This window comes from Delphinus delphis, chromosome 6 (genome assembly GCF_949987515.2).
Source record: "Delphinus delphis chromosome 6, mDelDel1.2, whole genome shotgun sequence".
Taxonomy (NCBI): domain Eukaryota; kingdom Metazoa; phylum Chordata; class Mammalia; order Artiodactyla; family Delphinidae; genus Delphinus; species Delphinus delphis.
This window is the reverse complement of record NC_082688.1, coordinates 12895778-12912189: the sequence shown is the minus strand read 5'-3', so window position 1 is coordinate 12912189 and position 16412 is coordinate 12895778. Positions and strand designations below refer to the sequence as shown.

At 57.6% G+C, this 16412-nt stretch overlaps 1 protein-coding gene across 8 annotated transcripts in view; it reads left to right on the top strand.

The window, feature by feature from the left end:
- Window positions 1-14310, top strand: part of DAB2IP (DAB2 interacting protein) — a 194475-nt gene extending 180165 nt beyond the window's left edge. For 4 of the 8 annotated variants that reach the window (XM_060014210.1, XM_060014213.1, XM_060014212.1 and 1 more), the window contains exons 12-16: window positions 1516-2383; window positions 3018-3170; window positions 5346-5542; window positions 10225-10312; window positions 11159-14310. In XM_060014210.1, the coding sequence (XP_059870193.1) occupies window positions 1516-2383; window positions 3018-3170; window positions 5346-5542; window positions 10225-10312; window positions 11159-11326 (1474 nt within the window). In that variant the 3' untranslated portion in view covers window positions 11327-14310. The remainder of the gene's footprint in view (window positions 1-1515; window positions 2384-3017; window positions 3171-5345; window positions 5543-10224; window positions 10313-11158) is intronic. The other 4 variants (XM_060014211.1, XM_060014208.1, XM_060014207.1 and 1 more) reach the window with 4 other exon arrangements.
- Window positions 14311-16412: the final 2102 nt, after the last annotated feature.

Sequence of the window (16412 nt, the reverse complement as noted above, 5' to 3'; positions counted from 1 at the left end):
AAAACAACAGTGGGGGGGGAGGCAGAGTGTCCTCTGAGTGATGACATCAAAATGAGGACCTTGGCGTTTACAGTGAACTATTTATGGCGCAGTTGTGCCCTCGCCTCCTCCACCAGGGCCATCTTGGACCAGCCAGTGAGGATGAGGCTGGAGCAGCAGAGTTGGGAGCTCCCTGGTTCTGAAATGGTGGCAGCAGCAGGCTTTTAGCAGGCGAGGGCGTTGAGATCAAGGACCTGGGGATGTGGTGCGAGGGACTGGAGGCCCAGGGGGAGGCGGGAGATGCAGAGACCTTGATGCCCCTTCTCGGGTCCCTCTAAGTCTTGAGGGGCCGTTCATACAATCTTCCAAGTGAGGCAAAGCAGAGATTCAGGTGGGGAACGCACCTTAGCCGAGTGGTGGCTCGAGAGGTGTCCGGGCACATGGGTTCTCAGGAGACCTGACCTGGGCGTGTGGAAGGACGGCCCAGGCCCATGGCTCGTCTGGGTTTCTCCCGGCTCCACCTGCTGCCCTTGTCCACTTCCTCTCGGCCCACAAGTGCTGTGGCCCTGAGTGGCCGCTACCTGCCCTGCCTAAGTCCCATCACCTGGGACTTGGCACTTGCTCACCATCCCAGGCTAAGCCAACTCCTTTCTAAGCCCATGTTGAACCCCCAAGTTCTTGCTGCCTCTAGCCCATTCAGAGCCCTGTTCACCCCCGTATTCTTCCCTCCAAAGCCCACCTGGCTTTGTGCCTCCTTCCAAGGAGTCGGCTTCCAGGGAGGGGCCAGGGAGAGTCTGGGAGTCCGGGATGGGGGTGAGGGTATGGCCTGCCACGGCAGGTGCAGGCCCTCCCCACCTGAGTCACGCCCGGAGGAGCCTCCTCTGATTCCTTGCTTCTGCCGGAAGTGCCAGCCCCCGCCTGCCAGTCAGACGGGTGGCAGCAGGAGGCTGCAGGTGGAGGCTTCTCTCAGCACAGGCCCCCACCTGGTTACCAGTGTGACTAGGAGCAGAGGGAAGAGGCAGAGGGAGCCCCCGTGGCTTTGAAGCCCTAGTTCTCGGTGCAGGACCCTGGGATAGCAGAGAGCCACTGCGTCGTGGGTTTGGATTTAGTCAGAGGGCTTTTCCAGAACACTTCAGGCCCCAGAACCTACTGTCCCAAGATGCAGCTGAGCAGGGAAAGGGCCTGCCAGGCCGCCTGGCCTGACCCTGGGAGCGCGGGTCCCTAGTGCAGAGGTTCCGTGCTGGAGCAGCCGTCAGCCCCTCGCCCTCGTGGTGGCTTCTGCCAGGGTCAGCTGCCCGGGCTGTGGTTTGGTTTTGCAGCTGCGCCACTGGGCCCCGGGACTCTCCCACTCTCACTACCCCCACACCTCCTCCCCTCCCCTGCCTTCCCTCTTCTCCCCTCCCCTTCCCCCCACCCTGGCTCAGGCCGCCGGGTGGGCGGCAGGTTGGCGGGGGCTCTCGGTTGGGACCCGCCTTGGCCGCATTCACAGTTCTTCTCTTCCCCCTTCTTTCCCTGTGTGTGCTTGTCTCCCTGCAGTCTGATAGATTTCACCCGGTTACCGTCTCCAACCCCCGAAAACAAGGACTTGTTTTTTGTCACAAGGTCCTCCGGGGTCCAGCCCTCACCTGCCCGCAGCTCGAGTTACTCGGAAGCCAACGAGCCTGATCTTCAGATGGCCAACGGTGGCAAGAGCCTGTCCATGGTGGACCTCCAGGACGCCCGCACGCTGGACGGGGAGGCGGGCTCCCCAGCGGGCCCCGACGCCCTCGCCGTCGACGGGCAGGCACCTGCAGCTCAGCTGGTGGCCGGGTGGCCGGCCCGGGTGGCCCCAGTGAGCCTGGCAGGGCTGGCCACGGTGCGGCGGGCAGGCCAGACGCCGAGCACAGCGGGCACCTCGGAGGGCGCGCCGGGCCGGCCCCAGCTGTTGGCGCCGCTCTCCTTCCAGAACCCTGTGTACCAGATGGCGGCCGGCCTGCCGCTGTCTCCCCGTGGCCTTGGCGACTCTGGCTCCGAGGGCCACAGCTCCTTGAGCTCCCACAGCAACAGCGAGGAGCTGGCAGCTGCCGCCAAGCTGGGAAGCTTCAGCAGCACCGCCGGGGAGCTGGCGCGGCGCCAGGTGTCGCTGACTGAGAAGGGTGGGCAGCCCCCGGGGCCGCGGCAGAACAGCGCCGGCCCCCAGCGGAGGATCGACCAGCCGCCGCCCCCACCCCCGCCGCCGCCTCCCGCGCCCCGCGGCCGGACGCCACCCACCTTGCTGAGCACCCTGCAGTACCCGCGGCCCTCGAGCGGGACCCTGGCGTCGGCCTCGCCCGACTGGGCTGGCCCCGGAGCCCGGCTGCGGCAACAGTCCTCCTCCTCCAAGGGCGACAGCCCCGAGCTGAAGCCTCGTGCGGTGCACAAGCAGGTCAGTACTGCCGGCGCCGGGGGCGGCCTGAACCCGTGTTGCGCTGCTCCTCCTGGCCGTGTCATCGCCACCTGCACCCGCTGCCATCCCATGCTGAACGATGCCCCACTCGTCCCCATCCCCCCAGCCTGTGCACCCCCCGGCCCCTCCCCCGGCCCCACCGGCTCCTGCCTGCGTCCTGTGGACCAGGGACACTGCGGCCCGGGGGTCCCTCTGCCAGTTTCCTCAGAGACAGCTGGGGTCAAGGAGGAAGAGGGAGGGGTCCGTCCGTGTCCAGCTCCAAGCCTGTTAAAGCCCGACCCAGGGTAGGGGTTGACGTGGCCCCCAGGCCCCCTCCTGCTCTGAGATGACCTCCAGGGCTGTACACGCAGTAGGGTAACAGATGTGCTGTGGGCCGGACACTGACCTGCCGGGCCAGGTCCACTCGCTCTCGCTTGGGCGGCAGAGAGCCACGCTCAGGAGGCCACCCGGGCTCCCGACTCTGCTTCAGGCCACCTGGAGTTGCCTGGGCCGGGGGCTGCTTCAGACGTGCCCAGTCAGCTAAAGATTCCCTCTGAGCCACTTGTCCCTGGGGCTCACCCAAGGCCACCCCCCACCCCTCTCTCCAGCCCCTCACAGCTGTGTTTCATCGCAGGGCCCTTCACCCGTGAGCCCCAATGCCCTGGACCGCACGGCCGCCTGGCTCTTGACCATGAACGCGCAGTTGTTAGAAGACGAGGGCCTGGGCCCAGACCCCCCCCACAGGGATAGGCTCAGGAGTAAGGAAGAGCTCAGCCAAGCAGAAAAGGTAAAGCTGGACCCTGGCAGCTCGGGGCAGGGCGGGCTGCCTCCCCGAGGTGGCTGGCAGAATTCTCTCCCCTCGAGCCCTGAATTCCCACACATGGCCAGTCCCCTCTCAACCCCTGGTCCCACGTGAGGACAGCCGTCAGTGGAATTTGGAGGATTTAGCTTAAACCTGAGGTTTCCTACATGGGCTGCATGTGAGACCCACCCAGGAATCGTATTGAATCCAGACCCCAGGAGGCACCTTCCCTAAGTGACTGGGCAGCCGAGCTTCTGAGCATCTGGGACTCGAGGAGAATCCAGGACCTGGGGGGTCAGGGGTGCCTGAGAGGTGCATGGAGACCCTTGGGGGGAGCCTCACGCATGAAGAGGCAGAGGCACGGGTCCTGGCGACAGCAGGGAGGCACCCCGGCCAGGCCCCTCCGCTCTGGGATTGTGCCTGCCCACGGCCTGGCTTTCCCCCAGTCCCCGTCTCCACCAGGGTCTGGGAGAGAGAGCCAGGGAGGGGTGATGTCAGATTGCTACCGAGATGTTTTCTTCTTTCCAGGGGAAAAATATTGGTCCTAAAACATCCAAATCCCACCCCCAACGTACATCTAGTATTTGGGTGAGCAGTGGGGTGCTTCCGTTGTCCACGATTCTTTTAGTTATTGTGGCAGCTGCCCTGGATCCATGGCCGATCCCCATCTCCTCCTGGAGGCCAAAGCCCAGGTTGACACAGGACCAGTGCAAGGGCCCCCAGAACAGCAGCCACTTCCCCCACTCACCGTGGGTGCCCTCGCCCCTCTCGGCCCCAGGAAAGCCTGTAGCAGCCTCTCGGGCGAGGGCACGCAGGGCGGGGTGTCCGCTCTCCCTCCCGCTGGCCTGGGATCAGATCCACGTCCATGCTGCATTCCGCCGCCTCCACCATCCCCTTGGTCCACTGCATCCACCTGCTTTCACCATTATTGCGTGAACGGGACCAGGGGACATGGGGCACAGTGCTCCAAGAGCCAGAGTTTGGCTGGGGAGCAAGGAGGGCCAGCTTCACCCCAGGCTCCTTGCGTGAGTCTGGGGCCAGGCTCTGCGCTTTTCTGAGACTACCTGCCTTCCCATCTGTGAATTACAAGGAGCGCCTGAGCGATTTCAAGGGGCAGGCTGCAGCTGGAGCGTTCTCTTTCCTCGTGCCTTGGCCCAGTGAGCTGCTGTTTCTCTCTTTCTTTGCCATTAACCCTCGCAGGCAAATCCTGGAGTTCCCTTGAGCTCCTTGAATACCTGGTCCTGCCTCTGTCAGGGAGGGCCCTCCCGACCCCACTCTGACCAGCCGTGCAGGAGACCTAGGATGGGGCTGTTTCTCCCAGAGCTGGGCTCTCCTCTGGGGCCAGCTTTGCTTCAGGAGTTACATTTGCTGCCTCCTGGCCTCTGGGCAGTCCTTTGCTGATGAGTGAATTGGCTCCCGATGCCCGAGACTCAAGGAGAGGCCCTTCCTGCCTTCCCCATTCCCTGTATTCTCACAGCACCCGGCGCCCAACCTCTCCAGCCCCTTGATTCGGGTGTTGACCCTGCCTCGCTCTCTGTTCAGCTCGCACAGCCTCCCAGCTCACTGCTTCTCTCGCCGCTTTATACATCCCTCCTCCTCCCTGAAGGCCGAGAGTGCTGGGCTGAGTCAGATCCAGAAAGCCCTAGACCACTGCCTTTAATCTCTTCCCCTGACTTCCTATGCGACTTGCCACGGCTTCAGGGTCAAATCGAGTCTGGGAGGCTAGGATCTCACCGCATCAGTCACTGTGCTCCCCATGTGATTGGGTCATTTGCCTTCTGGGTCTCAGCGTCCCCTCCTGTGGAGCCCCCGTCTCTCAGAGCACTGTCATCTCCTTAATGTACCCAAGAGGTTTATAACTTTTTTTTATTATGAAAAGCTCAAGACCTTTACTTCTGAGGTCTGGTTTGAGTCTTCATCTGCCTCCTAGCTGTAGGTTGGGCTGGCGGGTGGGAGAGCCCCGGATGGGGGCCAGGCATCGAGTGTCACTGGCCCCCTCTCCCTGGGCGTCTCCCCGCTGTGGGAAGAGGACTGAGATAGATGGTGATGGGCCCTGAGGCATTCCGAGCCGGGCTGCCTCCCATCCTGTGCCCCTGCCCGGGCTCACGAGGCTGTGCTCTCTGTCCTGGGTGCTGTGCCCGTGGCGCGCCGCCCTCCTAGCAGGACCTGGCAGTGCTGCAGGACAAGTTGCGAATGTCCACCAAGAAGCTGGAGGAGTATGAGACCCTGTTTAAGTGCCAGGAGGAGACCACCCAGAAGCTGGTGCTGGAGTATCAGGCGCGGCTGGAGGAGGGCGAGGAGCGGCTGCGACGGCAGCAGGAGGACAAGGACATCCAGATGAAGGGCATCATCAGCAGGTGAGCGCGGCCGCCTGTTACTGCTCTGCGCCCGCTTCTGGCCGCACGCGCACCGAGGAGCGGACCTGTCCGCTGCCGTCCAGGAGGCCCGGGATCCGAGGGCGGGGCTGCTCAGCCGCAGGGTGAGCCGAGTGTGGAGAGAGAAGAGCGTCAGAGGCGGTGGGGACAGTGGCACAGGCCCGGAGGCGGGAGGTAGCCCAGAGTGTGGGGGGCCCACACGGTGCAGTGTGTGTCGATGGCGGAAGGTGAGGTTGGCCAAGGCAGCCGCAGAGGGCCTGGGCTCTCTGTAGGGAGTCATGTTTTCTTGCTGCGCACTCACAGGGGAGTTCAGAAGCTGGATGCAGGTGCCAGGAAAGACAGCGAGGGTCCATTCCGGGGCAGGAAAAGGAATGAATGTCAGTTACATGCAGTGGGTGAGGGTGGGAGGGAAGAAGTAGCCAGAATGAGCCCCGGATTTTTACCAAGAGCATCCAGGTGTGTCATGGTGCCAGTTACTGAGATGGGGACCTTTGGAAGAAGAGCAGTTTGGATGGGGCGGGAGAGAGATGATGCCAGTTGTGGATATGTTGAGTTTTAAGGTGCCTGTGGGTTATGCAGGAAGATTTCCAGGTGGGCCATTGACTAATGCTGACTCTCATCCTTACTGGTGGCTCACCTTTATTTCTGTGTTGATTCCCTTCTCTCTCCCACTCTGCCCACGGATAAAGTGGATACACCCTCCTGCATGTCTGCAAGCGGGGAATACAGTCAGGGTGTAGCATTCAGACCAGCCCACAGGGCCCCAGTCGTGGAGTTTACTTCCTTATGACAGTACTGCCAGGCGCAAGAGGAGACCGTGGGGACTTACAGCTTGTTTGTTCACATGGTGCGAGAGCCTGTCATCAGGATAGATCAGCAGGTGTGCAGTAACCGGGATGTTCCCCCACCTGGCCTCATGCTCTGTCCACTGTAAAGATCCTTCCTTAATTCCTCCTGTTCAGACCACCTGTTTCTCTGCTTCTAATTATTGCTTGCTTGATTTACCTGTGGGTTTCTTCTTTATAAAATGGTTAGCATGAGCAGAGGACCTATAACCAGGGTGACTGGAAACCCCCTGTTGACTGAACTTCCAGCTCTGCTCTTGGCTCACCTCATGTGTGTGGTTCCAAGAGAGGAAACACTTTTCATTTAACCACATTCTCATCTTATCTATTCTCTGAGAGGTGCACGCTCTCCTGAATTCAGTAACACATTTATTTCTACTAGCCAAGCCTGGTATTTCCTCCCTGCTGTACACATCAATTAAGTCAATTTGGTTGACAGTGTTGTTCACGTCTTCTATATCCTTACTGGTTTTTCTCTGTACTTGTTTTCTATCAGTTATTGAGAAAAGGATAATGAAGTTTCTAATCCTAATTACAGATTTATCTGTTTCTCTTTTCATTTCTATTGGTTTTCACTTTATGTTCACTGAAGCTCTATTCTTAGACACATACACATTTAGGCTAGTTATGTGCTGTTGACGAACTGATCTCTTTATCATTATAAAATCATCTTCTTTATCCCTTGTAATATTCCTTGCTCTGAAATCTACCTTGTTTGATATTAGGACAGCTGCCCTAACTTTCTTTTGATTGGTATTAGCCTGGTATATCCTTTTTCATCCTATTTATACTTTTAACCCAATTATGTCCCTCATTATAAAGTGAGTTTCCGTTACAGACACCTTATTGTTCTTGCTTTTTATCTAATCTGACAGTTTTCTGCCTTTTAATTGGAATGTTTAGACTATTTACATTTAATGTAATTGTCAATATAATTACATTTAAACTTATTATCTTGCTACTTGTTTTCTATTTGTACCATCTGTTTTGTTCCTTTTCCTGCCCCCTTTTAGATTGAGTATTTTTTACGGTTCCACTTTATCTCCTTTATTGGCATATTAGCTGTATCTTGTTGTCACTTTAGGGCAGGGGTTAGAAACCTTCTGTAAAGGGGCAGATAATAAGTGTTTAGACTTTGCAGGCCACATGGTGTCTATCGCAACTATGTAACTAATATGCTAAAACTCCACTGTTGTAGCAGAAGCATGTGCGTGGTGTGGCTGTTTACGGAAACTAGCAGTGGACCCAGTTTTTCCCTTACCCAGGCTGTGATCACAGGGACTCTGATAGTATCTTTTTCTTCTGGCTGATTTACAGTTTTTTTCTTTCTCATCCATTTCCAGCAACGTGATTATGAAGTGCCTTGACATGTTTTCTTCATGGGTTTGTTGAGCTCTTGAATCTGTGGGTGTGGGGTTCCGCCTCCTTAGTCTGTTTTCTGGGACTTTAATTGCATATACATTAGGCTGCTTTACGTTGTCCCACATCTTACTGATGCTCTGCTGTTTCCCTTTTTTCATCTTTTTCCTGTGTTTTATTTTAGATCGTTGCAGTGTCTTCAAGTTCACTAATCGTTTCTTCTTAAGCGTCTAATCTGCCGTTAATCCTATCCAGTATTTTTTCATTTCGGGTGTCGTATTTTTGCCCCTAAGTTTTCAGTTTTCTTTAAATCCCATCCATTTCTTTTCTCATCATGCTCACGCGTTCCTCTGTTTTCTTGAACGTGTAGAATATATTTATAACAGCTGTATTAACGTCCTCGTCTACTAATTCTATCATCTGACATCTTCTGAGTCTGTTTTTATTGCTTTTCCTCCTGGTCACGTGTTGGTTTTGTTTTCCTGCTTCTCTGCGTGCTTGATGATTTGGGGTTGGATGCCAGACACTGTGATTTTCACGTAGCTGTTGGATGCGTTGTGTTCCTCTCAGTATCTGGGGGCTTTGCTCTGGGACACAGTGACGTTGGAAGGATCGGTTTGATTCTTTGGAGGCTCACTTTTCAACTTCGTTGGGGCGGGTCCTGGACAGGCTTTAGCCTAGGCCTGATCTGGCTTCACTGTCGAGGACTTTCCTGCTGGGGATTCTACGTGATGCCTCCTGTGTTAGTGTGCTTTTCCACACTGCCTAGAGGGATCATGAGCTATTCCTGGGGTGGTTTTGGGTATTCCTTTCCAATGGCTCTTGCCCCAGCCCGGCTATTTTCTCACAAGCGTGCAGAGCAGTCCTCAGCCAGAGCCCCAAGGGGACCCCTCAGGAGATAGGTAGAGTCCTCTCTGCATTTTCTCCTCTCTGGCACTGCCCCCCAAAAGCTTGGCTCCCCCACCCTTCCATCCTCCCAGGGTCTCCTTGACTCCACGTGACCCCTTCCCTCTGTTGCTTGCCGGGACACTGCCAGCAGTGGGTGGGGCTCGCTTCGTGTGTTCCCTTCTCTTAGGGGTCACCGTACTGCACTGCACTGCCTGCTTTTCAGTGTCTGGAAACCTTTGTTTTCATATATTTTGTCCAGTTTTCTAGTTTGGTTTTTTCTTAGGGCAGGAGGTTAAATCCAGTGCCTGTTTGTTATTCCACCATAGCTGGGAGCAGAAGTCTCTCCCCCTTCCTCCATTCCTCCCACTCCTGCTTCTCACAGGCTTTGCTCAGTGACGTACCTACCTATGACAAGGAACTTCCCCTCTTGGCGTGAACCCACACCCCTTCCTCCTCAACCCCTGATCCCATTGGCTTTTCACGACAGCCCTCTGTGGTACCTGCCCCAGCACATTGACCTCCCTGTGCATCTGCTGTGAAATGGACGAAGTGCTCGCCTGGGGGCTAGATGCTCTGCTGCTCTGGAGAAGTTGTGCGGGTAGAGACGGAAATAAAGCAGTAGGTGAACTCCTCTGAGAAGAGGGTAGAGCAGGAAGAGTGGCCGCGGAGGCAGAGCCCTGTGGAGCCCTGACAGCCTAGGGGCAGACAGGACAAGGCCTCTGCAGAGCAGTGGCCTGGGAGCTAGGATGCAAACCCAGAGAGCATGGGGTCTGAAAGCTGAAGGAAGAGAGTAGGAAGGTGGGAGTGATCAGCAGTGACTGACAGGTACGTGGGAGACAAGCAGGCTGAGACCTGAAAGGGTCTCGGGGAAGGAGCAGCTGGCCACAGGCCCCCGCTGGCCCTAGTTCCGAGCTTCTGTGGATCGTGGTCCTCGCGTCTTCCCTGCTCATTACCCAGGCGGCAGGCCTTGCTTGTCCTTCAGCTGTCCAGTTCAGTGCGTCCACCCCCACCCCCAAGACAGCCAGCCGCTTCCTGTTCTCTGTCCCCATGGCCCACAAGCTGCCCACTGCAGAGCGTGGTTACCTTCTCCCTGCCTGTGTCCCTACTGCCTTGCGACCTCGAGTGCCCGGCACAGCCTCAGTGAATACGGGGTGGGTGGAGAAAGCTCTAGAGCCTCGCAGGGCCTTTGTTTCCCACTCAAACCACAGGTCTCATGATGTTACACCACCTGCCTGGCTCTGGGGTGTGGTGAGGATCTAACACCCACTCCCACCCCTGTGGCTCCTGGAAGAACACCAGGAAAGCGGCAGCCCCAGGGACTTCTGGGGGTTTGGGAACAGAATCTGGGGCGGGTGAAGCATAAGGAAGGAGCAGGCTCAGCCTGTGTCAGTTGTCGGGGGCCAGCTGGAGGGTCCCAGGCAAGTGTGGGAGGTGAGTCTATGGCCCAAGGAGGGGCTCTCCTAGTATGCCCCCTCTGTGCAGGGGTGATGGTTTGTTCCCACCAGGCCCCGCACTCACCTCCTCACTTGCACCCTCAAATGCCAGCCTGACTGTCCTTGTCTCTGGTAACAGGTTGATGTCAGTGGAGGAGGAGCTGAAGAAGGACCACGCGGAGATGCAAGCAGCTGTAGACTCCAAACAGAAGATCATTGATGCCCAGGTGTGGGGCTCTGGCCTTTTGGTCAGCCACGGGTGTCAAAGGACCTGGGATAAGGAGGGGGTGACTTTGGTTTCTTCACATCCTCAGTCATACCCCACTGCAGAAGCTAAGGAGGATAGGAGATCAGGATCTCTGCTCCAAGAAGTCAGACTTGAGGGTCTCGGTGGACCACAAGCTCACTAGGACAGGCTATGAAAAGGGCGGGGCAGCTCCTCCCCTGCAGGGGCAGCTTGGTGGGTATTGCCTTTCACCAGGGTTCCTGACCAAAGAGTGGAAACTGTTGGGAGGGGCATGGGAAAGGCTGGGGGTGACAGCAGGCTTGGGAGAGAGGGAGCAAAGGAGCTCTTGTTCAGAGCTGTGGCTTCCCAACTGCATTGAGAGGGGAGACAGTTAAGAGACTGGCCTCCAGTCTCCTTCACCCGGGTCTGCGCCCTTTTCCTCTCCAGGCCCAGGGCTTGCTCAGTCTGGAAACTGCACAGGCTGACTGGTAGCTGTGGCCTCTGTGTTGTACCTGCCAGTGCACACACACGTGAACAAGCTTGTGCCCGACACTGCTGGGGCTGCTCCCTTTGGGTGAGAAGCAGATGATGAGGTAGAGACATGAGGAAGGCGGGCGCAAGGAGGTGTTGGTCCATGATGGCAAGACCGCCTCCTCCCCAGCAGGACCACTGCCACCTCGGTGCCTTTCCCATCCTTCACACGTGGTATCCTCCAGGCCCCCTGCCTTCCCCCTCCCAGCGCTGCTTGTAGGTGGACACAGCTCCAGGGAGATCCCTTTCCGGCACGGACCCCCTTTGGCCCAGGAGGCCATTCCGCGACCCCAGCTGATGCCCTGTTTGCCCACAGGAGAAGCGCATCGCCTCACTGGATGCTGCCAACGCCCGCCTCATGAGCGCCCTGACACAGCTGAAAGAGAGGTACAGCATGCAAGCCCGTAACGGCATCTCCCCCACCAACCCCACCAAATTGCAGATTACTGAGAACGGCGAGTTCAGAAACAGCAGCAGTTGTTAACCTGCCCGAGGAGGGAGGACCATGGTGGCCCAGGGCAGGGTCTCGGCCTGGGGAGGAGCGGCCCCAGCGCAGGGGCAAGAGGCCGAGGCTTGGCGCCTCCCTCCAGCCGCGGTCCAGGAGGCGGCCGCAGAGGGAGCCGCGAGAGACTGACGCAGCGCGCCGGGGCACAGCGGCCCGCTCCCCGAGAAGCGCGTTCGGTGCAGGCCCGGGAGACTGCGGGCTGGGGAGCAGGCACAGGGGCTGCGCAATGTTTCTGTCGGGTGTTGAATTTGGTGTGCGTCACCTTTCCTCCTTGACCTGGCTGAGTGCATGTACCCCCAACCCCTCCCCAGGGGGGGAAATGCCCGGAGAGCTGGAGGGTCGGAGAGCCAGGGGCCTACTCTCGTGGCTTCCCCTCCCCAGGACTGCCAGGCAGCCAGGCCCTGCCCTGTGGGACCTGCCCCTCAGTTCCAGGAGCCGACGGGGCGGTCGGCAGGTGGGGGGGGGGGGGCGGGGGGGAGGACGGAGCTGCCGGAGCGCCGGGTCCCCCGCCTATCTCTACCCCGAGCACCTGTCCCTGCATGCGCGGGGACCCTTCCCGGCTGTGAGGAACCGAGGAGTCACCTGCCCCCGGACCCTCCGCCTTCCCGCTCCCGCCCTCCGTCCTTCCCTCCCTAACTTGTTCTGTCAGGTGGACCCAGCGAGGACCGCAGCTCTCTTCTGGGCCCTTGCGCCCGTGGGAAGATCCAGGACCTCCCTCACTTGCCACGTGGGCCCAGGCTGATGCTCTGGGGCTCCCCGAAGACAAAGACCTGGGCAGAGCTGGCCCAGGTGGCACTGCGCGGTGCCGGCCCCTCTCCCGGAGCTAGTGTACCCGGGCACGGTGGCCCTGCAGGGAGTGGCCGGCAGGTGCTCCCCCTGAGAGACAGGCTGAGCTTTCCTGATGGATGGTTAAAGAAAAGTCTAGCGCCCGCAGGCCCTGAGAAGGTGGATAACTGTGATTTTTTTTCCTTTCACAGTATGCATTAGAAACAAAAGCCCGCTTGCTCGCTTGCTGGAACACAGGGGCCTTTTAAATTGAGCGTGCGCACTGCATGGGAAATAGCGGCCCTGGAGGATGTTAGACTTGCTCCCTCTCCAAGACAGCAGCAGCCTGCACCGCCCCGTGTGTGCGGCGGCCTCTGCCTCAGCCCTCCCAGGCCCAGCCGAGGACCAGGCGCTGCAGACAGGGAGGTGCTCACCCGCGGCTGGGGCCGGTTTTCCTCAGCTCTAGGCTGTTCTGTAGCTTATCGGCCCTCCCCGCCCCCCCTTGCGGGACACAGGTGGGCAGGAGCGTGGGTCTCTCTCGTCCCTCCCTGTTCCCACCCCTGGCCCTGGGGAATCTCAGGCAGGAGCTGGGGCGTTCACCCCGCAGCCAGGAGCCGCCCCGTCTGCCTCAGCCGTGGGAAGCTGGGGAGACCCCTTCCTGTCGCTGGGGCTGGAGACGCTCCACCAGGGCCCAGGTTGCCCCAGAGCCCCCCAGGAAGGGGAGCACGGCGGGGGGCTCGGACCACACTGCGCCCCGTCCTGGGGTGAAACCAGTTAGCCCAGAGACCCGCTTGTGGGGAGAGGGCAGGACCCCCAAGGGTCACAGACCTCAGGAAGGCAGGTCATGGGGGCGGAGGCCTTGCCTCACTCCTCTGGCCACACAGGCAGGGCCTGGCCCCGTGACGTCCTCCTCTGGTTCCCTCTCACCCCCCCACCCCCGGCCCCGCCGATGCCTCATTGAGCGACCTCGGACTGAGCGCCTCTTAGCAATACAGGGGGGAAGTTCCCAGGGCCTGGACAGCCGGGCTCAGGAGGCCAGCAGTGGCCGGTGCTGGCGGCCCCTGGCCTGGGTTGGGAGCTCTCAGGCCGAGAGCCTTATTTACTTAGTGCAAAAACTGTAAAAGTGTACAGACTCTTCCCAGATTTTTATCTGAATTGCAAGTCTGACGATTTTTGTAAATGTTCTTGGTGTTTGACTGTAATGTAACTATTTCACCTAATGGTTGTACATAGTCCTTTAGTCCTGGTGCTGCCGAGGGCTGCCCGGGACCGCTGCTCTCCGACGGTTTTTATTTTATTTTTAATCTAGAGAACAGTGCTGGGCAGGAGGCAGAGGTTGTGGATTTGGGTGATGGGGTTTTTCCCTGCCCGTGGCATTTTATCTGTCTGTCGGCTGTGCAGCGTGCTCTCTGGGTGGTGGGGACGTGCGACCTGCCTGGGTCACACTGAACCCGTGTCCCTGAGAGAGGAGGAAGGCAGGCATTCCCTGCTCGGGGAGACCCAGGCCCAGCCCTGCTGGAGAAGGCTCTCCCCTCCCCTCTCCTGCCAACACAGGGAGGCCTGACATTTTGCTTAACGTTTATGTTTAGGGTGAAGGAAATGGTCAAACTTCCTGTAAGTGGAGACTCTTTCCGCCTGCCCCGAATGGGGGTGGGGAACCAGGGCCAGAGCTCCAGGCACCCACCCCCACTCCCACCCCGCAGAGCATCTGCCCCAGGGTACACCTCTCCCCCTCCCGTCCCGGCCGTCTGCGGAAGGCAGACCGTCCAGGGAAACGGCCCCTCTTTTCTACACACTCCCCCAAGCCGCCCCCAGCCCCCATTCCACCTCCCTGCCCCCCCTTTTGTAAGTATGTGAAAAGGAAAAAAATGCAAATGTTGGCGTCTTGGCTGGAGCGCCTCCCTCCGGTTGTGACTCTAACTGTGTAATAATGTACAGAGAAAGTTGTTGGTGTTCTAAGACTGTGGCTGTGCAATTTCTGTACATTTGCAATTAGAAATATTAAAGATTTATTTAGCTATTTTAAGCCTGACTCGCCTCTCCATTCAGCTGTGTCTCAGGAGCTTTTCCAGGAGTGACTCCTGCATCGTGGCCTGATACTGTTCTTTACCAGCACTCGGTTCACCCTGGTGGCAGTTGTGGTAGGGGAGACCCTGCGTGATCTGGGATTGCCCGTCCTCTTCCGGGCTGGGGTCTCTCCCTCCCCCTCGCTCTGACAAGCGTGGACTTTCTAGGCTCCCAGAGCTTGGCCCCTGCATTTCCCTACAGCAGACAGCAGCTCCTGCCAGACTCTGCTTCCCCAGCCCCTGAAATCCTACTCCAGGAGGGAAGGAGGTGGTCCAGGGCCACCAGCAGATCATGGCTGAGCTAGACTTAAACCCAAGCCTCTGATACCTGAGAAGCCCTAACTCATGGCCCAGACCCACCTGCAAGGCTGAACCCAGGGCCTCTGTTGGGAACAAGCCAGCGCCTGAGCCCCTTCAGTTGCACCCTGCACAGGGGACAGGTGAGCACTGCAGGAAAAAAAAAAAACAAACCCATTTCAGACCGTGCCCTTGTGGGTTCCCGTCTCCCCTCTCAGCAAGGACTCCCTGCCCTGTTCGCCACCGTGGTTCAGCCAGACCCGTACTCTTCTCGGACCTCCCAGCCAGATGCTCTCCCTGCTCCAAGAGCCAGCCTCCTAGCCCACCGCGGGAAGACGGCGGCAGTGACCCTCTACCCCACCCCGGCTCACCGCCAGCCAGGCGCCCCAGCTCTCACCTCGCTTCCTTCCCCAAAGCAGCCACGGGAGAGGAGGGGACCCCCATTCCTTCCCGAGGCAGCCCCTGGCCGCCCCTTGCTTTCATCACTCCTAACTCTCCAGGCCCTGCCCCTCCTCCTCACAGCATTTAAAATACCAGGTCTCCACCTGCTCTCCAGGCTGGGTTTTCCACACTTCAGACAACCTTTTTTAAAGTGTACTTACCGCCTGCAGGGACTTGCCATCTCCGCCTCCGGCCTCCCGCCCCTTCCCCAGCCCTCTGTAGCCTGGCTTGCCTTTCCCACCTCCGCTGCCTCATTGCCAAACCCGTGGGCCACCTCAGTGCTTCCGCACCACTGACCCTGGTTCCCAAACTGGTCCCTCTGCTGAGGTGATGCCCTGTAAACATAGAATTCAAGGAAATAGCAACGACTGGAACAGAAAAATCATTTCATGTTGACAGGCATTTGTAATGAAGGTGCAAAACCATGAACTTCCATATGTGGATTAGGGAGCATCAAGTAGAAAGCAAAAACCGCTGGAAATGCAAAAGAAAAAATCGACAAAAATACAGTTGCGTCTGAGACTAACACCTCACTGTTATTAGCTTCTGATAGATCAAGGAGGCAATAAGAACCCAGAGGTTTTTAATAATTAATAAGGTTTAATAAGCAGGGATACATCAAGCTCTTACCCTAGAGAGAACACACCTTCTTTCACGTATACTTAGAACATCACCCAAAGCTGACTGCATGTATCAAGAAATGAAAAGCTGAAAAAGCTGGCCAAAGAAACAGTTTGGGGGCTTCCCTGGTGGCACAGTGGTTGAGAGTCCGCCTGCCGATGCAGGGGACATGGGTTCGTGCCCCGGTCCGGGAAGATCCCACGTGCCGCGGAGCGGCTGGGCCCGTGAGCCATGGCCGCTGAGCCTGCGCGTCCGGAGCCTGTGCTCCGCAACGGGAGAGGCCACACCAGTGAGAGGCCCGCGTACCGCAAAAAAAAAAAAAAAAGTTTGGCCCACATTCTGTACCTTGAAGCAATAAAACTAGAGATCACTAGAAGACGTTTACTTAGTTTTTCTTCTATCAGAAAGTTTAAAAAATAAATATTACATAAGTAGGATTAGGTTTTTAAAAGAAATAATCTTCCAGTTAAACAAGGTATACTGATGACATGCATTTATCTCGTTTCCTTTTCAAGCACCACTGTACTGACAGGACTGAAAAGATGATCGCTCATAAGGGCAGAATTAATGTAGGAGGAGATATCAGTATGTAAGAGAATTCGAAAAGCTTTGGCAGATGGAGGTTGATGAAAGAGCATTGACTAAATTAGCAGAGGGCGAGATGAACCGGAAGTGAGCTGATCAAACTTCGACCTAGTCAAACTTACAAGCTTTTGTACAGCAAAGGAAACCATAAACAAAATGACAAGACAACCTATGGACTGGGAGAAAATATTTGCAAATGATGCAACTGGCAAGGGCTTAATTTCCAAAATATACAAACAGCCCATACAACTCAATACAATAAAACAAACAACCCAATCGAAAAATGGGCA